The sequence below is a fragment of the Apium graveolens genome, chromosome 1, assembly GCF_009905375.1.
Source record: "Apium graveolens cultivar Ventura chromosome 1, ASM990537v1, whole genome shotgun sequence".
Taxonomy (NCBI): domain Eukaryota; kingdom Viridiplantae; phylum Streptophyta; class Magnoliopsida; order Apiales; family Apiaceae; genus Apium; species Apium graveolens.
Window position 1 is genome coordinate 115,140,599 of NC_133647.1, and position 23,058 is coordinate 115,163,656.

Genomic DNA, 23,058 nt, shown 5'->3' on the forward strand with positions numbered 1-23,058 from the left:
ATTATTTCAAGTTTATCCTTGCGTTGTCTAGAACTTGCCCATGTTTGTCTTGTCCTGGGTGAGGACAAGCCTAAATATTCGAATAAGTCAAACCATGCATTTCCTACGATAGGGCGCACCCTCATCTTGTACACTTCTTCTTACAGTGTAGTTCAACATTCAAGTAATCAGTATCTCCTACTTCACGTAACTAGGGCGCGTCCTACCCTTAGGGCGCGTCTTCCCCTCGTGCATTGCGGTGTAAAACCTGACTCCTCATTTTTTTATCCCAAATTGATTTCAATTGGTCCGTATTTGACAAAAAATAATCTGATGCCAAATCTTGGTTATAAATTATTCAGGGACATGTTTTATACCTAAAAGATAATGGGGCGGGCACTCGGAGGAAAGATAGAAAGAGCAGCCACAGGGCGGGACATTGGTGTTACTAAGATTCATCTCTCACCATCTTCCCAGCTGTTTTCTTCTTTAAAGATACATGCTTTCTTATCCGTGATCGAATGCAATCGCGATGAAGTGTGTTTGTATTACCGCCGTTTTCACTCTGTTCAACACACTTTGTAGTACTTTGTTCAACAAATCTCACTTTGTTCAACCGACTTCGTTTTAGCTTTCGAATGAACGATTATCACTCTTCTAATGACCTGGTATAAGTCAGGTATGGGAACTCCCGCCCAACGCCGAGGTCATGGCATGGTCAGAAAAAACAGAAGTGGAGATGTTCAAGTATAGTGATCACATTCTGGGCATCCAAGGTCACCCTGAGTATAGCAGGGATATACTTTTACATCTCGTTGATCGTCTCCAACGATGCGATTTTATTCAAGTAATTCGCTCTTTAGCCTAAAGCCTCTTGCAGTTCAATAGCAACTTCAAAGTCCCTTGGTAAAGATGATCTTCTGAGTGCAATCATTGTAATTTTATTGGTTAATTTGGAGGATAACATTATAGTTTCTACTTTCTACCATTACTGGGAAAATTTCCGGGATTTCCTCGGATCTTGCTAGTCAGAGTAGGGGAGACTTCCCGAATACATGAATACATGCCTATAGACATTCTTTTTACCAAAAGCTATATTATTTATCAATTAAATATAATAAAATTTAAAACATAATTATTATACTAATATACAGTGAACTTGAATATAAAATTAATGTTAGTTGACAGTAACCGAATACCATTATAATACTCATTTACATTAATAATTTTTTAGATATTCGAATATATGTAAATATGTTAATATTTTAAAATTACATTTATTATTTCTGGATATTTTTAATATTTAAAAAAATATTAAAAAATTAAAAGAATTAGTAAAAGACATCCCAAATCATGAAAAAGAGCCCGTGCCGAGGCACCCTGAGATAATTTCAGAGATTGGGTTACCCTCTGCTTGCAATTTTCACTGCAACCAACAAATTGGCAACAGCATCAGTGTGTATCTAGTGCTCTCTAACTGGTTCCTATATAATTAAGTATTTAATAAAATTAATTCACGTCAAACAGACTAATTGTCATGTAAACCAATTTAATATTAATATGCATTTCCAACTGGACCTCGTTGATGCAAAAATATCCAAAAGATAAACAATATGATCCACCATCCACTAATTGGTCCATCACTCAAAAAGAAAATAAAACTAAGAATCGCATCATTAGACATCTGCGTACATGAAACTCTCAAACTTCAATCTCAACCTTTTTACAATAGCTAAGTCAGCGTATCATTCCATCAACCTGTCAAGACATTATTTTAACAAATATTCAGTACAACATGTATTAAAATGAATATGATATGTTTAAAGATTTTATGGAAGAACAAAAGATAAGTAGATAACAATAAGGCCCTTCAAGTCTCCTATACTAAATTAAGAGGGACATTGTTGGACCAGAACAAGACGGCCCAAAGGAATTATAGTTAGAATAATCACAATACATTATGTAAAGCCCAAGAAGGCCCAGATTGTAAGGATTGAGCCCATTTGGGACTTAGTATAAATAAAGGACAACAATCCCATTGGAAGGGGTTGGCTAATTAAGCAAAGAAGATCATCTCCTAAAAATATAGACTAATAATAATAATATTATTGGCACATCATTTGGCGCTAGAAGGAGCTTTGCTTTAACAAGATCCAACCAGAAGATGATTGTAGAAGAGCTTGATCCGGGAACCGCCGGACCAACTCAGGTAAAGAAGTTGACGGCAGAAGTTGCCGCTGACCCCTCGACCCACGACGATCGCGAGCTTCCAAAACAACCGGCATTGAAGCTGAAGTGTCTGTTCCCTCCACCTGAGGCTCCTCCAGAAGATCAATTTCTAGGATTGAAGGACTCTCTCCAAAGGGACAGAAAAAGAAAAGCTGTGTCAGACCAGCGTTTTAGAGTTCAAACATCTAAAAGAAAAAAGTTCTCTCGAGCGACGTTCGGCTACATTTGGAAAAGAAAGAAAGGCTAAAAGCCCAAAACCAAGGAAATCCGAAAGATTCCCTTGATTCAGATGAAGAACTCGAGTTTCTAGAGCGCGAAGCTCAGAGATTGCAGGCTAAACTTGAGCGAAAACGTGAGATTCACCGTCTCCGTCGAGAGCTCCAACAAACTACAATTCAAAATGAAGGACAAGATGATGAATTTTATGATGAGGATGATGCGGAGTACGAATATGAGCCCTCGGCGGAGTCAACATATTCGCAACCTCGCGAACGTCGACAGAGGACAGTGTCATCTGCCGATGTCTCACATCAGACAGAATCCACAGAATCTATATCTCACGAGGAGTTCGCTAAAATGCAGGAAGAAATCGCCCAGATGCGTACCTTGATGAGAAATCAGGCAGGGTTTGAAACCGTTTCTGAGAGCCCCCTATCGTTAGTGCTTGAGAAGGCGCGCATCGACAGGACGTTGAAAACGCCTGCTCTCGATCATTTCGACGGATCCTCGGACCCGTTAGCATTTCTAAATACATTTGACGGCCGCATGGCTTTCTTCGGCCACTCGGAGATCGCTAGGTGTCAGTTCTTCTCCACTTGCCTTCAAGGCACGGCTCTCCGATGGTACAGTAACTTGCCACCTCGGTCAATCGACTCGTGGACAACTCTGAAAAGCAAGTTTCAAGCTCGATTTTCCAGCAACTACAAAGGAATCAAAGTTACTGCATCCTTGATGACAATGCATCAACGCTCCGGCGAAAGTCTCAGGAGTTTTCTAACCCGGTTCAGGGAAGAAATAGCAGAAATTCCAGACTTAATAGAACAGATGGCTGTCAATTTCCTGACAGCGGGCATCGATAAGTCTAGGCATGGCCTCCTTTTAGAAGAGATCTTTGAAAAAAGGCCGAAAACACTACAGGCTGCGTTCCAGATTATAGAACACCGCATGATGCTTCAAGAAGCGGTAAGCTGTATACAATCTCCACGGAGGTCGTCAAAGTACGAACGACGCCGAAGCTACAGTCCACGATCCCCTGCGAGGGAAAGGCGCCGAGAGCGACGTAGGTCGCCCCCGCCTCGCACATCGGACCTCCCCCCGAGGGATAGAAGAGAAAGGGATTGGCAACCCCACAATCGATCTGAAAAAGAGTTCACGAAACTCAATACTGAGAAAACGACAATTTTGGCGGTGTTAAAAACGGAACCGGACTATCGCCCTCCAAGACCCATGAAACCAGGAAGACCCCCAAGCTCCAGATATTGTGAATATCATGAAGATACCGGCCATACAACAGAGCAATGTTTTCAACTAAGCAATCTCATCGAAGGAAAAATTTGTCGAGGGCAACTAGTCCACTATGTGCAACACGATGATGAACCCAGACGTCAGCATCGAGGCGAAAACGACCGTGTAATCGACGTTATTTTTGGCGGCGTAGCCGCCGGGGGTCTCTCCCACAACTCTCGCAAGATTTATGCTCGAGAAGTCTTTAATGTCAATCCCTCGACAGCTAAACGCCCTCGAGTGAATCCCTCCCTGGTCATCTCTTTCTCGGATGACGATTATCGTCCCGGTCTCATCGAAGGTCATCAAGATGCTCTCGTCATCACAACACGTGTGGGAAACAATACGGTTAAGAAAATGTTGGTCGATAATGGTAGCTCCGTCGACGTGTTATATCACCATGCTTTTTCCCGAATGGACATAGGAGATCGAAGACTCGAAAACTCCCGAACCCCGCTATACGGGTTCACAGGCAATGAGGTTCACGTTGTAGGAACCATCGATATGCCAGTGCTTTTCGGTTCCCCTCCCTGTCAGATTTGGAAAATGGTCAAATTCCATGTGATTAGCGCTTCCTCAAGCTTCAACGCCATTTTGGGACGAACAACGATCACCGCGCTCCGAGCTATAACATCTATCTCCCACTTGAAAATGAAGTTTCCCACAGATTTCGGCGTGGGAGAAATGATTGGTGATCAAGTAACAGCAAGACAATGCTATCTAACCACCGTTTCTCCAAGAAAAAAGACAGAGGAAGAGCTAGAAGTCAATCAAGTACTAGATATCGACCCAAGAGAATTGGTTGACTCATCCACAAGCAATTCATGCTCCCCTCTCGAAGAAACAGAAGATATAGAAGTATTTGAAGGAAACCCAGATAAAACAACAAGAATTGGCAAAAACCTCTCATCAGATCTCAAAAGAGATATCACAAACCTCATTCGGGAATTCTCCGACATTTTCGCTTGGATCCCGAGAGACATGCCTGGCATCCCAGAGACCACTGCTCGACATTCGCTGCACATCAGTAAAGACACCAGGCCTGTGCGCCAGAAACAACGTATATTCTCGGCCGAGAAAAGAGCAGCCATCGACCAAGAGGTCGACAGACTCCTCGACGCCGGTTTCATCGAGCCCGTGCAATTCCCCACGTGGATATCAAACGTAGTTCTGGTTAAGAAAAGCAATGGGAAGTGGAGAATGTGCATTGATTATTCAGATGTGAATAGGGCGTGCCCTAAAGATTTTTACCCTTTGCCCAATATCGACCAACTCATCGACGCCACAGCGGGAAACGAACTCCTGTCCTTTATGGACGCCTTTTCGGGGTATAATCAAATTAAGATGGATTCCCATGACTGGCAACAAACTGCTTTCATCACTCATAGAGGGGTCTTTGAATACAAAGTAATGTCCTTCGGATTAATCAACGCGGGTGCTACTTTTCAGCAGACAATGGATAAAATATTCTCTTCGCAGATAGGAAGAAACATGCTAATATACGTCGATGACATGATCACAAAGTCAAAAGCTACCTCCGACCACGTGACAGACCTTCGAGAAACGTTCACCAATGCAAGGGCAAATAACATGCGACTGAACCCGGCAAAGGGTTCATTCGGCCTTACTGCAGGTAAATTTTTGGGATTCCTTGTTACCCAGAAAGGCATCGAGGCCGATCCAGCTCAGACAAAAGCCATCCTAGAAATGAGCAAACCAAGATCCATTAAAGACTTACAAAAACTCACAGGGTGTATAGCCGCACTTCGAAGGTTCATTCCTCAATCTTCAAAGAGATGCCTCCCGTTTTTCTCTGCAATGAAAAAAGCTTCCAGGTCATCGCAGTTTGAATGGAACGAAGACTGTGAAAAGAATTTCACGGAGCTAAAGATGTTTTTGACAAATCCTCCAGTTTTAACACGACCCTTAACAGGTGAGCCGCTACGGGTATATCTCTCAGCTTCCGACGAAACGGTCGCGGCAGTATTGGTCCGTGTCGATGAGGGAAAAGATATTCCTGTATATTACATCAGCCACTCACTACGAGACGCGGAAACAAGGTACCCTCAAGTCGAGAAACTCGTATACGCTCTCGTTGTCGCGAGTCGTAAGCTACGCCATTATTTTCAAGCGAGAGAAATCCATGTCCTGACCAATCTCCCTCTGAAAAGAATCCTGCACAAGCCCGACATAACAGGCAGGCTCGCAGCTTGGACCATCGAGTTAAGCCAGTTCTACATCGAGTATAAACCTCGAACGGCGATCAAGGCCCAAGTTCTCTCAGATTTCGTCGCCGAATGCCAGTTCCAATCCAAGACGCACAAACCTGAAGAGGACCAGTCTCGTCCGTGGCTTCTGTTCGTTGATGGTTCCTCGACGTCCGGCTCTGGAGGAGCAGGGGTCATATTAATCAGCCCAGGAGGATTCAAAATTCAGCAGGCTCTTAAGTTCGGGTTCTCCGCCACAAACAACGTGGCCGAGTACGAGGCACTCATTGCCGGTCTAAAACTCGCATCCGATCTCGAAGCAGAGGTCATTGACATATTTGGGGATTCTCAGTTGGTTTGCAAACAAATAAGTGGCGAATTTAAGACGCATAATGAAAGGATGGCCCGATATTTAACAAGAACACAAGAGCTTCTTAGCAAATTCCCTTCATGGAAAATGTCAAACATCGACAGGGAGGAAAACCAGTGGGCAGACTCTCTAGCTAAACTAGCCTCTTCCTGTCTCCCCACTAATCTCAACCCAACATACGTCGACATTTTGGAAACCCCCTCTATCGACGAAATATCAGTCAATCAAATCCAGGCTAGGTTCGATTGGCGCCAACCCTTCCTTGAGTACATTATTGACAACAAGTTGCCTGAGCATAAGTCCAAAGCCCGCACTCTCATGTTCAAAGCCAGGAACTACTGTGTTGTGGGTTCGGAGTTATACCGACGTGCCCTCTCTGAGCCTCTGCTCCGTTGCTTGTCTCCAGAAGAGGCTCTCTAAGCGATCGTGAAAATACATACGGGAATCTGTGGAGAACACCTAGGAGGAAAAACATTAGCCCTCAAAGTTATCCGACAAGGCCTGTTCTGGCCTACAATCCGGAAAGATTGTGAAGATTACGTCAAGAAATGTCAAGCATGTCAGCTGCACGGAAATGTAAACCGTCGACCCACAACTGAGCTGAACTCTATTCTCAGCCCATGCCCCTTTTTCCAATGGGGAATAGACATTGTGGGTCCCTTTCCAAAATCCAAGAATCAGTGCCAATACATCGTAGTCGCGGTGGATTACGCAACCAAATGGGTCGAAGCAAAGCCACTTGCTAAAATACGAGAAAAAGAGATGATAGAATTCTTTATGGAATACATCGTCTTTCGCTTTGGGATCCCCAGAATCTTAGTTTCTGATAACGACACTCAGTTTGTAGGAAAGCAATTTGAGGAGGCTCTGCTCGAATTAAAAGTCCAGCACATCAAAGCATATGTAGCATACCCCCAAGCAAATGGACTAGCAGAGGTAACAAATAGAACCATCCTACAAGGCCTGAAGAAAAGAATTGAAGAAGTACCCCGATGTTGGGTCGACGAACTACCGAATGTATTGTGGTCGTATAGGACGACTCCCCGAAGTGCGACGGGCGAAACTCCCTTCCGACTTGCATATGGAGTCGACGCTGTCATACCTGTCGAGATAAGTCTCAGCTCACCACGGATCGACGTATTCGATCCCGCTCTATCTCTCGTCGGACTCCGCCTTCACAATGATCTGTTTGAAGAAACAAGGGAAGAAGCCCGAATGCGGATGGTTGCCCAACAAGAAAAAACTGCAAGGTACTTCAACAAAAAAGTCAAACCCAAAGACTTCAAGGTTAACGACCTTGTCTTAAGAGATTCCGCAGCGTCACAACCCACTGTCTCAGGAAAATTCAAACCAGCTTGGGAAGGCCCTTATCGGATCTCGAGACTTGTAAGCTCGGGGACCTATGAGCTTGCACACCTCGACGGGAAACCCATCAAAAATGCTTGAAATGGAATTCACCTCAAAAAGTTCTATCAGTAATTTAATCTCAGTTGTAACTTGTTATCTTGAGCCTAGTAAAATGCCATTTCAAAAACAAACCCTCGATATAATAGGGGTCGCTACGAGGTTATGATGAACAAATTTCTTTAACTTGGAAAAAACACAGACTTTCACTTCCTTCGCCATCCTCACGCTTCCTCCCATCATAAGCAACCAAGTCCTGAGGTAAGTTAAAGAGGTTAAGTGCCCTCAAGGGCACAGTTGATCCCCCCGTCCATCGCTCCGTGGGCTGAATCTCGACCCTCATCACCTCTTTCTTCGACCGAGGGTCGACGGTCTTCCCATAAACCCTTTCCCCGACAGTGGCCACATCTTTGTTCACACCATCGAACCCGACCCCCCGGCCTCCAACAACCACTTCATCATCCTCCCTCCGAAACCGCTTTCGAGGGTTGCCCTCCACGCGGACAAGATCTGAAACAACCCACTCATTGTCTTCAATTACCTTGTTTCCCTGGTCATCAAGCAATTCAATTGAAACTGAATGAGGAACCCCCGACGGTCCAGCCCTGGCCGCATCAGCAGGCTTCCTCGCAGCACGCTGCAATAACAACATCATCGCCTTGTCCATTCCTCCTCGAATCCCTCCGTCTAAAACCTTTTTAAGTGAGGCGCCTTCCACTACAAAGAAACAAACAAAACCATAAGTCAGCCATCCTATATATAAGCACTTACGAAAATTAAAATAAGCAAGAGCCGACAATGACAAGTACAAAAACTAAGTACATAAGCAAAATAAGGGCAATAACAATTAATACATCCCCCTTACAATCGTGCATCCCTAAGAATCCAGAGTCCTTCAAATCTAAGTGCGTATACCATGTCCTCGACCCATGAAACTCATCGAGGTAGGCAGTATCGTGCTTCTCCATGTTATTTAAATAATCAATCGTGCCCTGGCTAACTTTCCCGCAAGGCTTTACAAATTCCAAGTCAGGACCCCCAAAGTACAACCATTGCGAGTGATAACCAGAATTCGATGACCTAACACTAACAATCTTCATCCGTCGATGTCGGGAGTCGAAATATACTTGGCCACCATAGTACCGCACACCATAAATAGAGAAAAACAATTTCAAAGTCGGTGATCGACCCTTATCACAGCACAGCGCCACGAAACCACTTAACTGAGCAACAGAATTTGGTGTCAGCTGCCCTAAACCACAACCGATAGCCTCATACATCGTCAGGAAGAACGGATGCATTGGGAAACGAAGACCAAACTGAAACATTATCATCGCAACCCCATGCATCCCGAACTCGGGCATCATCCAAACCCTCTCATCTGCTGTCGGCACTCGGTAACGGTAGCCGTTAGACAGGTCGATGTACTTCTCCAACTTACTCGCAGGGGGGTCGACGGTGATGTAATAACTAAGATAGTTTAAACTAGGTTTGCTCTCAAATTCGATCCTACCTAGTCGAAGACTTTCCTCGACCGTTCTATTCCTAAGTTCCAGGGTACGAGGACTTAAGGGCGGAGAGGGCATAGGACCTGGAGGCACTCCCCTCAAAAACTCATCGCTTCCTAAGAAATCAAAGGATCCACACTGATCTAGGTCCGGGATCTCTAGATTATCCAAGTTCAGAACAGACTCCTCGTCACCCTCCTCTAACGGTCGCTTCCCGGGGTCCCGGTTGGTGGCACTATGCGACGACGACGACGAAGGAAAGTCGGCCATTATAAATCGGTAAACTATAAACACGACCGACCCGCAGATAAAAAGGAAAAGGAATAGAGAGAGAGTAGACGACTTACAGTGCGAGCCCAGAACGCGCTGCAATCCCCTTTTAGATACCTGGAGAGGAAGTCGAAGAGGTTAGCCTGGAAACCTGCAAAAACAAAAAAAAAAAAAAGAAAAGCATTACGTTTAATTCCTTTCTTTTTTCGGACACACACATTTGACTCCTATCTCGAATTAACAGTTATTTCTTATTTTTCTTTTGCTTCGTTCGTTCGTTTTTTCACTAATTTTTCCCTTCATTTCATTATCCTGTCCGGTCACTAACTTTATTCAGGTATCAAGACAAAAACCTCGGAATTCAAAGCGCAAGGGTGGAGAGCACGAAAACGCAAATCTAAAGATATCGCGCAAAGCAAGGAGGGGGACTAATGTTGGACCAGAACAAGACGGCCCAAAGGAATTATAGTTAGAATAATCACAATACATTATGTAAAGCCCAAGAAGGCCCAGATTGTAAGGATTGAGCCCATTTGAGACTTAGTATAAATAAAGGACAACAATCCCATTGGAAGGGGTTGGCTAATTAAGCAAAGAAGATCATCTCCTAAAAATATAGACTAATAATTATAATATTATTGGCACATCAGACATGTAGATGGCACAGCCTTATGTAGGAACTACTTCTGGAATCAGAACCAAACAACCCAACTATAAGCTGTAATTGAAATTAACAATTCACAGTTTGCAAAGCTGGAAATTTGAAAAATAATTTGTGCACAGATATATACTTGAAGAAGATACTGATTTAATACCTAATACTCATCTCTTGCGCCTTGGTGTCTTCAGTTGCTTCATGATGTAGCTAACAACTTTCTTCACTGTGGCTTTCCTGTTTTCTTTTGTATTCCACAGTTCAGATACCACATAACGACCACTCGGGTTGTATTCATTCATCTCGAGCAAGGTTTTACACACTGCTTCATATATTTCATTTCCCCATTCCTTTTTTAGACCTTCTAGCATTTCATCATTTGGATTAATGATTTCCTGCCATATGGATATAATTTTCACAAAAGATATCATTTATACATACAAGCCATGAGCCATGGATGATTACAACAATTCATATCATAAAAGTGTTTACAATATCATTTAGTCACTGCAGTACCTGAGGTTGCGAATTTCCTTCAACAGAGACAATTTTGAATGGATGCCATTCTGGGTTCTTCATATACTCTTGCCATAGGGTGCAGAGCTCTAATGCCTTGATATCAGCTTCATTAGGGGAAAACCTTCCTTTCATTGTTTGCTGAAAGACTTTCATATCGATTTCTCCCATTCTTTTTACACTTACATTTGTGCGGGAGCGCTCAAGATCTCTTCCAGTCCCTTTTAATTCAAGACATGTGTCATCAACCAGGAAAACATCATGCCCATTGTTAAGAGGTATATAGGCAATACTAATACAATGATGCATAACAGTTATGTCTGTCAAGTGTCTATATACTAGTACTAGTATATACACCAGTTAACCATCACAAACATCTTAAAATAACCTCTACGACAACAACAATATCTAGAGTATGCCTTTATCTCAGTAGTCTGTATAGTCAGTTAATAAAGCTTATTCTTTTAACTCCACTGCCAGATATTGCAGTACCAAAAAGTACGCAAAGAAAGAATTTTTACCTTAATTAATTTCTTACGAGCTTCTTGAAGCTCATCGTTACTCTGACGCTCTTTAGTAAGAAGAGTCTGGTTCAAACTTTCCACGTCATTCCTTTGATCCTCTTTCTCTTCCAATTCTTCTTCCAACTCTTTCATCTTGCTTTGCAGAGCTTCATCATCTTCATTTCCTAGATGCTTCATCACTTGTAACTTCCTTTTCAATTCTTGAATTTCCATCTCAAGTTTCTGTTTTTCATCTAGCTCCCTCTCTAATCTCAGTATGTCTTTCAAGGCCTCCTCCTTCTCCCTCTAAAAATACGAATAACAAGTCAAAAAGTAAACCAGAAGGGTTTAAAAGAGAATGAACACTTTAATTTAGAGGTGAGTAAAAAAGGCCATAATTTGTTGAATTGTTCATATAAGGTGGTACAAACCTGCTGCTCCTCCACCAACCTTAAGAAATTTTCATCAGCCTTTCTCTGCTCCATTGAAGCTAGTTGAAGCGAACAGTTCCTTGCATCATTCTGATAAAAATATTAGGTCAACTACCAGTTAACCTAATGCACAATAAAACACTTTCCTAGCCCTACTTAAAACTTAGTGCTGCAGGAAAAAGAAATATGTTTATATGTGTGTGTGTGTGTGTGTGTGTGTACACACACAACAGACACCCTTTGGGTGAATGATTCACCATAAAATGCATTTTTAGACTATTAGTAAATTATTTAATATATAGACAAGATATGCTATTTAAATAAAAGGAAAACAAGAACAATTAAAATTTGGAGTTCTAAAGGAGCAGGCATAAATAAGTTCAAATTATAAATAAAGGAAAATATCATAGTAGTCGGTTTAAAAAAAAATAAAATATTCTAACCTTATTCTTCTCCTCGTCAAGCTTTAGCCTGTCAAGTTCAGTTCGTGTTTCACGCCTGTTCAACTGCCTGCTCCACGAATCAAGTTGCTTTTTCTTCCTTTCCAAATCCGAGCTAAGCAACTCTTGTTCAGCCAAAACTCTCTGAATGTGATCTCTGGACATCCGTTGCATCCTCCTAGTTTCTGAAGAGACAGAAAGTTTATAATAATGAACTTACCATAACGCACATGTCATATTTCAGACAAAGAAAGAAAACCAAACAGCGAAGATTAATAGGGTATGGATCATACTGAATATGTTAATAATCAACACACGAGTCCAGCTTTCAGCACCTAAATGTGCAGTATACAAAAGAAGCAGCAGCAAAAAGTAGCTATCTAAAGAAACCTAAATGTTTTCCATTGTGGTAAAACTAGAACAACCGGCACCACTTCACAGTATCACATTGCTATGACTATTACACGACAAGTTATTTATATATTGGCACAACAATGAAAATGGGGATTAATATAATAATTGCATATCAGAGGTAATAAAAAACAAGAATAAGACAGAAAAAGATAGAACCTTCAAGAAAATCTTGGTGCAATCTGTCTTTTTCATCGAGCAACCTGCTAAGGGACATGTTCTTCTCATTATACTTGATCTTCAGATCATCCAAATTCTCATTCTTCTTGTTGAGCTCATATGCTAGGTTTCTGTATCTTATCTTGTCTGCCCCTATCTTCTTCGATAACAATATCAGATATTGTTTTCAGACCTCCAGTTCTACGAAGATAATCACCAACTACTCCAACTGATTCGAAATCATCGGCACGTGCAAACCACCCGTACATGTGCGGGCCAGAAAGAGCTTTTTTTGATACCAATCCTTCTTACTACGATGATCAGATTCAAACAACTTTTCAAATTCCAAACAGTTTCTGTAGCCAGTCCAATTATTATCAAACTTAACAACAGCTTCTCCAGTAAGCTTTCCACCATCCCAAAACAACACAACTTTTGTAGGTTTATACTTGTTAAACTTATCCATCAAGAACTCTTCACTGAAAGTACATCTTCCATGCTCAAAACGTTTCACTATATTATCAACGATCCCAGTCCAAGGAACGCACAATAGTTCATTTCGATCAGTCTGCGGAGCTGCAGGTGTAGGTGGCTGAACCTGTAGAACTTGCTCAGTTTCTTTTTCTAGATCATTCTCTAGATACCGGGCTAGTGCAAGATGATTGGCCTTCTGTATAGCTCTTGTTGGATGTACCTTTACCCGCTCCAGTGGCATGCTGGAGAAGGTCTTTGTACTTGGAGTCTTGCTTCTTCTTACCAGCACAGAAGGGGCAGCGTAGGTTGCCATTGGGTCCTTTTACTTTCAGTTGTCCGCTCTTCAGTAATCCATAAGGCTTTTCCTTATATTCGAATACCTCAGAGTCACTTATCTCTGACTCTTCAGCGGAGCTAGAATCCATCTACAATCGATATTCAAAGAGTATATGTTGTTAGCAATTATGCAAATATCAAAGTAAAGAGACAAAATACATGGTAAGGTTAATAATTAACATACTAAAATAGATAAGATACTGAAAGGTACAAAAATGAAAAATTGAACACTAAATGTGACCCCAAAAAGCACAAATTTGAAGAGTATACATAATGCACATATGAAGAATAATCTGTAGACGCCTTTTGCACACACATACAAAGGGTGAAATGATAATGATGATAATTTACTGTAGACTTATCTTCATACTGCAAAACTAATCAACACATCAAACAGACTATATGCGGAAAAAACAAGTGACAATATTATTTTGGGTTTTGCAGCTAAACATCAGTACAGGGTAATACCCTGAAAAAACATAGCCCACACCTCAAATTTACTAAAATATTTATCTTACACAAACTAAAGTACCAAACACAATATAACTTGATGTTTTGTGGATAAAAACAAAATCAACCATTTAAATATACCTCATCAGATTAATCAGTAAATACTAGCAAAAAAATAAACGAGCAAATACACTAAAGTATATTGGGGTAAACTGGAAACTACATACTACAAGAAATCACACACATAATCCATATCATTATCCACTAGGTTTTACAGCTAAACATCAAATTAACATTTAGGCTTAGTTTAGGCTTAGCTTACACGTTAACTAGCACACATATCAGTAATGCATCTTTAAGACGTATCTTCAAACAACTGGACACGGAGAATTTCAGAAAATGAATATATTATAGGGTTAAGTATCAAAATTACCACTATATAACTAGCGAAATATCAAATTTACCACTGTTTAATTCGGGGTCTCAAATTGGTCATTTCTCACACAAAAATGCTAATTTTCGGTGATAAATTTGAGATGTCGTTAGTTTCTGACCGACTTGAAAAGTGACTAATTTGAGACTCAACTACTTGAAAGAGGCCAATTTTTGAGACCCTGAAATTGTCAGTGGTAAATTTGAAACTTTGCTAATTATATAGTGGTCAACTTGATAATTAACCTATATATTATATCCGGATTTGCAGCTAAAAAGGAAAAAAAAAAATAGAATCACAAGCACTCAAACAGTGCATTCTCAACGTATCCACAAACAAAATAACAGTAGTATCACACAACAAACATACTATACACCGATAAAACATATCCGAGTCAAGAATTTCAAGAAATGTCGTTTTTGAGGTCACTAATCTAATATATCAAGGGTTTCGACAAACTTTAGCCCCTGTTAGCAAGGGTTTTGAGGTAAAAAACACACAGTAATTAAGGTTTTGCGTCTAAAACACAGAGACAGCATTTAATATATCACTAATCTAACAAATCGGGAAATAAAATCCATAAAAACAAACAAAATACAATTTATTAAACTAAAAAATGAAAAACGAACGCACAGATTCTTAATAAGCATACATATATACAAGTAATAGTTAAGTACAAAGTTACGTAGAGCTTTCTCGACGAGACTATAGAAATAAACAACAAACTAGGGTTTGTAAAGTGAAGAAATGCAAGTACCTCAAAAATCGGCGGTGATTAACGGAGTAAAGCGACGGCGATCGGACGGAGCTCCGGCGAAAAGATCACTCTAGTCTCTTATTTTTCCCTCACTCTTAACTGCAAGTGAACATAAACTGAGGGTTTGTGTAATAATAACATATGTTAACATATGTTGTTTGTTTTATAGGGAGAAAACGACACAGGGGACACGTGTCATGAAATGAACAGTGGATGATGGGTCAAGGATTTGTAATATTTTAGAAAAGAAAATTGAGGGTGCATGTACTTTTTAATTGAATAGCAGCAGGGATAGTAAGAGTAGCTCGATAAATATTACCCCTTTCATGTAAGTTTACCGATTTTATACCATGTGATAAGTCAGTAATTTTTACCTTTTTAAATTTTGAATTTTTGAAATATTTTAACATTCTATAATATTTTTCTACCAGTATCTTGGAATTTTACAATTTTATAAATGTTATATATTAGTGTTCCGTATATCTAAGGGTCGTTTGGTTCAGTATGAGTTTGGATTCAGGAATCGGGTTAAGGTGGTAGGGGATGAGATATGATTTCGGATATTATGTCTTTCAAAACCATCATGAGCAATAAGTTCTGCAATATTAATGCTTTTTATCAAAGCTATAATTGTTTTGGCATCATCAGTAGACACTTCTTTCCCTCCAACAACAACATATCGATTTTTTTTTATATTGTATGCATGTTTAACTAAATACTCGCAGAATTTTCCCCATTCCGACTGTTGTTCCACAAGCTCTTTATCAGGTTTATCACCGACATTCTTTTCAAAATGCTCATTGATGAACCCACATACCGAGTCAAAGCGTAGTGCTTCGGCTATGCTTTGAGCCACAACTATAAATGCCTCTGCTAAGGAGGAAGTATCACGATCGGTAAGCCCTTAAAAAGACGATACACTGCTGTAACTAATTCAGACCTACCTAAATTGATGTTTTGTCTAGGTTTTGAATGCTTTTCAAGATTTATATAATCGGTGCTAAATGGGGTGATGATTGGTCGAACATAATCACTGTGACCATCGGAAATCTTGTAAACTCCTTGAAGTAGAAATTCAATGGTACTAAGGTGACTTTTAATCTTTTCTCTCATTACTAACCAAGGCACTCCCTCCCACTCCGGTCGTGCTGCAACAATGTAGACATCAACTCTACGCATGAGAACTCGCAAATGTGTCGCCTCATTAACCATCAACAAGATGGAAAAATATGTATCATCATTTCCAATATCCTTCAACAGAGGAAGCATAACAACATCAACATTTTTCTTTGTATCATCTAAAAGTTGGCCAATGCATTGACGGAGCGGATGAATGAAGTTGGTTGGACGTGCTCTGCTCACTTTAAACTCAGCCATGGCAACTTCCATTTTCTTGTTTGATGTTTGAATGAATCTACTATATAGATATATGGAGAAGTGCAAAATGGATGTTGAAAAAAATATAAATATATATACAGAGAAAAGATGAATGGAAAAATGTGGGGAGGGGAAGAGATACATATCATGACGTATTATAAATAGGATGCTGAACAAAATATGTACGATATTGTTCATTTTTTTTACTTCACAATTTAAATTCTGACATATAACATGCTAGCATGTGCACACATGTTGCTTCATGAACCAGCTATTCCAACGTATTATAAATATGATTTTACCGTATTTATTTATGTAATGATAACATATGTTGTGTGTTTTAGAAGGAGAAACGAAATAGAGGACACGTGCCAGATTGTCTTGAAATTTGATGAAATGAACGGTGGATGATTGGTCAGGGATTTGAAATATCTAAGAGAGGAAAATAGAGGTTGCGTGCATTTTTTGATGGAATAGTAGCAGTGATAGTAAGGGTAGCTTAATGCAGTATATATTACCCATTTTCATGCAAGTTTCTTGATTTTATCCCATGTGATATGCCAGTAATTTTTATGTATTGAATTTTAAATTTTGAAAGATTTTAACATTCTATAATATTTGTCTAACTGTATCTTGGAATCTTACAAGTTTATAAATGTTAAAATTATTGTTCCGTATATCTAGGGGTCGTTTGGAACGGTATGAGTTTGAAATCAGAAATCAGGAATCAGGTTAAGCTGGTACAGGGATGAGAACTGATTCCTGATATTATGTCTTTCAACACCATCACAAGCAAAAAGTTCTTCAATATTAATGCCTTTTATCAAAGCTACAATTGCTTTGGCATCATCAGTAGACACTTCTTTCCCTCCAACAAAAACATATAGATTTTTTTATATCATATTCATATTTAACTAAATGCTCTGAGAATTTCCCCAATTCCGACTATTGTTCCACAAACTCTTTATCAGGTTTACCACCGACATTCTTTTCAAAACGCTCATTGATGAACCCATATATCGAGTGAAAGCGTAGTTCTTCGGCTACGCTTTGAGCCACAACTATGAAAGCCTCTTCTAAGGATGAAGTATCACGATCGATAAGCCCCTTAGAAAGAGGATACACTGCTGCAACTAATTCAGACCTACCTAACTTCATGTTTTGTCTAGATTTTGAAAAGCTTTTCAAGATTTATATAATCGGTGCTAAATGGCGTGATGATAGGTCGAACATAATCACCATGACCATCGAAAATCTTGTAAACTCCTTGAATTAGAAATTCAATAGTATTAAGGTGACTTTCATCCTTTTCTCTCATTACTAACCAAGGCACTCCCTCCAACCCCGGCCGTGCAGCAACAATGTAAACATCAACTCTACGCATGAGAACTCGCATATGTGTCGCCTCATTAACCATCGAAAAGATGGAAAAACATGTATAAGCCTTTCCAATATCTTTCAATAAAGGAAGCATAACAACATCAATATTTTTCTTTGTATCATGTAAAAGTTGGCTAATGCATTGACGGAGCGGATGAATAAAATTAGTTAGACGTGCTCTGCTCACTTTAACTCAGCCATGGCAGCTTCCATTTTCTTGTTTGATGTTTATATGAATCTTCTATATAGATATATGGAGAAGTGCAAGATGGATGTTGAAATTATAAATATATAGAGAGATAAAAGATGGATGGACAAATGCGTTGAGGGGAATAGATACAGATCATGATGTATTATAAATAGGATGATGAACAAAATCTGTACGATTTTGTTCATTTTTTACTTCACAATTTAAATTCTGACATATAACGTGCTAGCCTGTGCAAACATGTTGCTTCATGACCCGGCTATTCTAACGTACTATAAATATGATTTTACCATATTTATTTGTGTAATGATAACATATGTTGTGTGTTTTATAGGGAGAAACGAAATAGGGGACACATGGCAGATTGTCTTGAAATTTGATGAAATGAACGGAGGATGATCGGTCAGGGATTTGAAACATCGAAGAAAAGAAAATAAAGGTTGCATGCATTTTTTGATAGAATAGTAGCAGGGATAGTAGGGGTAGCTCAATGCAGTAAATATTACCCTTTTTCATGCAAGTTTACTGATTTTATCCTATGTGATATGCCAATAATTTTTACCTTTTTGAATTTTAAAATTTTGAAATTTTTTAACATTCTATAATATTTGTCTAACAGTATTTTGAAATTTTACAAGTTTATAAATGTTAAAATTATTGTTCCGTATATCTGGGGGTCGTTTGGTTCGGTGTAAGTTTGGAACCAGGAATCGGGTTAAGCTGGTACGGGGATGAGAAATGATTCTTGATATTATGTCTTTCAACACCATCACGAGAAATAAGTTCTTCAATCTTAATGCCTTTTATACACGCTACAATTGCTTTAGCATCATCAATAGACACTTCTTTCCCTGCAACAACAATATATCAATTTTTTTGATATTGTATGCATGTTTAACTAGATGCTCCGAGAATTTCCCCTATTCCGACTGTTGTTCCACAATCTCTTTATCAGGTTTATCACCGACATTCTTTTCAAAACGTTCATTGATGAACCCATATACCGAGTGAAAGCGTAGTGCTTAGGCTACGCTTTGAGCCACAACTATGAATGCCTCTGCTAACGATAAAGTATCGCGATCGGTAATCCCTTAGAAAGACGATACACTGCTGTAACTAATTCAGACCTACCTAACTTATTGTTTTGTCTAGGTTTTGAATGCTTTTCAAGATTTATATAATCAGTGCTAAATGGCGTGATGATTGGTCGAACATAATCATCATGACCATCGAAAATCTTGTAAAATCCTTGAAGTAGAAATTCAATGATACTAAGGTGACTTTTATCTTTTTCTCTCAATACTAACCAAGGAACTCCCTCCAACTCCGGTCGTGCTGCAACAATGTAGACATCGACTCTACGAATGAGAACTCGCACATGTGTTGCCTCATTAACCATCAACAAGATGGAAAAATATATATCATCATTTCCAATATCCTTCAATAGAGGAAGCATACTAACATCAACATTTTTCTTTTTATCATGTAAAAGTTGGCCAATGCATTGACGGAGCGGATGAATGAAATTGGTTAGACGTGCTCTGCTCACTTTAAACTCGGCCATGTCAGCTTCCATTTTCTTGTTGGATTTTTAAATAAATCTACTATATACATATATGGAGAAGTGCAAGTTGGATGTTGAAACAAATTATAAATATATATACCAAAAAAAGATGGATGGCCAAATATGGGGAGGGGAAGAGATACAAATTATGATGTATTCTAAATAGGATGTTGAACAAAATATGTACGATTTTGTTCATTTTTTTTACTTCACAATTGAAATTCTGACATATAACATGCTAGCCTGTGCAAATATGTTGCATCATGACCCAACTATTCCAACGTACTATAGATATGATTATACCGTATTTATTTATGTAATGATAACATATGTTGTGTGTTTTAGAGGGAGAAACGAAATAGGGGACACGTGGCAGATTGTCTTGAAATTTGATGAAATGAACGGTGGATGATTGGTCAGGGATTTGAAACATCTAAAAAGGAAAATAGAGGTTGTGTGCATTTTTTGATGGAATAGTAGCAGGGATAGTAGGGGTAGCTCAATGCAGTAAATATTACCCATTTTCATGCAAGTTTACTGATTTTATTCCATGTGATATGCCAGTAATTTTTATTGTATTGAATTTTAAATTTTTGAAAGATTTTAACATTCTATAATATTTGTCTAACTATATCTTGGAATCTTAGAAGTTTATAAATGTTAAAATAATTGTTCCGTATATGTAGGGGTCGTTTGGTACGGTATGAGTTTGGAATCAGGAATCGGGTTAAGTTGGTACGGGGATGAGAATTGTTCCTGATATTATATCTTTCAACACCATCACGAGCAATAAGTTCTTCAATATTAATGCCTTTTATCAAAGCTACAATTGCTTTGGCATCATCAGTAGACACTTCTTTCCCTCCAACAACAGCATATAGATTTTTTTTATATCATATGCATATTTAACTAAATGCCCCAAGAATTTCCCCAATTCCGACTGTTGTTCCACAAACTTTTTATCAGGTTTACCACCGACATTCTTTTCAAAACGCTCATTGATGAACCCACATACCGAGTTAAAGTGTAGTGTTTCGGCTATGCTTTGAGCCACAACTATGAATGCCTCTGCTAAGGATGAAGTATCACGATCGGTAAGCCCCTTAGAAAGACGATACACTGCTACAACTAATTCAGACCTACCTAACTTGATGTTTTGTCTAGATTTTGAATGTTTTTCAAGATTTATATAATCGGTGCTAAATGGCGTGACGATTGGTCGAACATAATCGCCATGACCATTGGAAATCTTGTAAACTCCTTGAAGTAGAAATTCAATGGTATTAAGGTGATATTCATCCTTTTCTCTCATTACTGACCAAGGCACTCCCTCCAACTTCGTCCGTGCAGCAACAATGTAAACATTAACTCTACGCATGAGAACTCGCACAGCTGTCACCTCATTAACCATCAACAAGATGGAACAACATGTATCCTCCTTTCTCATATCCTTCAATAGAGGAAGCATAACAACATCAATAATTTTTCTTTGTATCATGTAAAAGTTGGCCAATGCATTGACGGAGCGGATGAATGAAATTAGTTAGACGTGCTCTGCTCACTTTAAACTCAGCCATGGCAGCTTCCATTTTCTTGTTTGATGTTTAAATGAATCTACTATATAGATATATGGAGAAGTGCAAGATGGTTGTTGAAATAAATTATAAATATATATACAAAGAAGAGATGGATGGATAAATGTGAGGAGGGGAAGAAATACAGATCATGATGTATTATAAATAGGATGATGAACAAAATCTGTACGATTTTGTTCATTTTTTTACTTCACAATTTAAATTTTGACATATAACGTGCTAGCCTGTGCAAACATGTTGCTTTATGACCCAGCTATTCTAACATACTATAGATATGATTATCCTGTATTTATTTGTGTAATGATAACATATGTTGTGTGTTTTATAGGGAGAAACGAAATTGGGGACATGTGGCAGATTGTCTTGAAATTTGATTAAATGAATGGTAGACGATCGGTCAGGGATTTGAAACATCTGATAGAAGAAAATAGAGGTTGCGTGCATTTTTTGATGTAATAGTAGCAGGGATAGTAGGGGTAGCTTAATATAGTAAATATTACCCCTTTTCATGCAAGTTTACTGATTTAATCCCTCGTGATTTGCCAGTAATTTTTCCCTTTTGAATTTTAAAATTTTGAAATATTTTAACATTCTATAATATTTGTCTAACAGTATCTTGGAATTTTACAAGTTTATAAATGTTAAAATTATTGTTCCGTATATCTAGGGGTCGTTTGGTTCGGTGTGAGTTTAGAATCAGGAATCGGGTTAAGCTTGTACGGGGATGAGGAATTATTCTTGATATTATATCTTTCAACACCATCACGAGCAATAAGTTCTTCATTATTAATGCCTTTTATCAAAGCTACAATTGCTTTAGCATCATTAGTGGATAATTCTTTCCCTGCAACAACAACATATTAATTTTTTTTGATATTGTATGCATTTTAACTAAATGCTCCAAGAATTTCTCCCATTCCGACTATTGTTCCACAAGCTATTTATCAGGTTTATCACATACATTCTTTTCAAAACACTCATTGATGAACCCACATCCGAGTGAAAGCGTAGTGCTTCGGCTACGCTTTGAGCCACAACTATGAATGCCTCTGCTCAAGATGAAGTATCGCGATCAGTAAGCCCCTTAGAAAAATACTAAGGTGACTTTCATCCTTTTCTCTCATTACTAACCAAGGAACTCCTCCACCTCCGGCCGTGCTGCAACAATGTAATATTCAACTCTACGCATGCGAACTCGCATAGATGTCGCCTTATTAACCATCAACAAGATGGAAAAATATGTATCATCCTTTCCAATATCCTTCAATAGAGGAAGCATAACAATATCAACATTTTTGTTTGTATCATGTAAGAGTTGGCCAATGCATTGACAGAGTGGATAAATCAAAGTGGTTAGACATGTTATGCTCACTTTAAACTCAACCATGGCAGCTTCTATTTTCTTGTTTGATGTTTAAATGAATCTACTATATAGATATATGGAGAAGTGCAAGATGAATATTGAAAAGAAATTATAAATATATATAGAGAGAAAAGATGGATGGACAAATCTGGGGAAGGGAAGAGATACATGTCATAATGTATTATTAATAGGATGTTGAACAAAATCCGTATTAAATCACAATTTAAATTCTGATATATAACGTGCTAGCCTGTGCAAACATGTTGCTTCATAACCCAGCTATTCTAACGTACTATAGATATGATTTTACCGTATTTATTTGTGTAATGATAACATATGTTGTGTGTTTTATAGGGAGAAACGAAATAGGGGACACGTGGTAAATTGTCTTGAAATTTGATGAAATGAACGGTGGATGATCGGTCAGGGATTTGAAACATGTGAGAGATAAAAATAGAGGTTGCGTGCATTTTTTGATGGAATAGTAGCAGGGATAGTAGGGGTAGCTCAATGCAGTAAATCTTACCCCTTTTCAT

The 23,058-nt window shown here is 39.0% G+C and overlaps 2 protein-coding genes across 6 annotated transcripts; one reads left to right on the forward strand and one right to left on the reverse strand.

Annotated features, from left to right (window-relative positions):
* Window positions 1–1,533: 1,533 nt before the first annotated feature.
* On the reverse strand, window positions 1,534–15,154 carry LOC141666093 (factor of DNA methylation 1-like). Of its 5 annotated transcripts, none has more exons than XM_074472088.1 (10): window positions 15,036–15,154; window positions 12,586–13,484; window positions 12,019–12,200; window positions 11,576–11,665; window positions 11,163–11,450; window positions 10,642–10,862; window positions 10,286–10,520; window positions 9,548–9,587; window positions 8,234–8,409; window positions 1,534–1,737 (listed from the first exon to the last, which is right to left on the reverse strand). In XM_074472088.1, the coding sequence occupies exons 2-6, from the start codon at window positions 12,641–12,643 to the stop codon at window positions 10,824–10,826; spliced, it is 657 nt and encodes a 218-aa protein (XP_074328189.1). In that variant the 5' UTR covers window positions 12,644–13,484; window positions 15,036–15,154; the 3' UTR covers window positions 1,534–1,737; window positions 8,234–8,409; window positions 9,548–9,587; window positions 10,286–10,520; window positions 10,642–10,823. The 5 variants fall into 5 exon arrangements, with proteins under 5 accessions (XP_074328189.1, XP_074328181.1, XP_074328192.1 ...); XM_074472080.1 differs by having other exon boundaries at window positions 9,548–9,621; XM_074472091.1 differs by lacking the exon at window positions 8,234–8,409.
* LOC141704041 (uncharacterized) lies at window positions 2,144–6,708 on the forward strand. The gene is made up of 2 exons (XM_074507406.1): window positions 2,144–2,375; window positions 2,498–6,708. Exons 1-2 carry the CDS (start codon window positions 2,144–2,146, stop codon window positions 6,706–6,708), a joined length of 4,443 nt encoding a protein of 1,480 aa, XP_074363507.1.
* Window positions 15,155–23,058: the final 7,904 nt, after the last annotated feature.

What these genes read in the sequence shown, in the direction of transcription:
- LOC141666093 (XM_074472085.1), bottom strand. Translation starts at nt 12,643, where the DNA reads ATGTCCCTTAGCAGGTTGCTCGATGAAAAAGACAGATTGCACCAAGAT. An exon ending in GCACCAAGATTTTCTTGAAG is followed by an intron (nt 12,201 to 12,585) that starts GTTCTATCTTTT and finishes CTGTCTCTTCAG; the next exon opens with AAACTAGGAGGATGCAACGG. An exon ending in GGTTGGTGGAGGAGCAGCAG is followed by an intron (nt 11,451 to 11,575) that starts GTTTGTACCACC and finishes TCGTATTTTTAG; the next exon opens with AGGGAGAAGGAGGAGGCCTT.
- LOC141704041 (XM_074507406.1), top strand. Translation starts at nt 2,144, where the DNA reads ATGATTGTAGAAGAGCTTGATCCGGGAACCGCCGGACCAACTCAGGTA. An exon ending in AAAAGCTGTGTCAGACCAGC is followed by an intron (nt 2,376 to 2,497) that starts GTTTTAGAGTTC and finishes CCCTTGATTCAG; the next exon opens with ATGAAGAACTCGAGTTTCTA.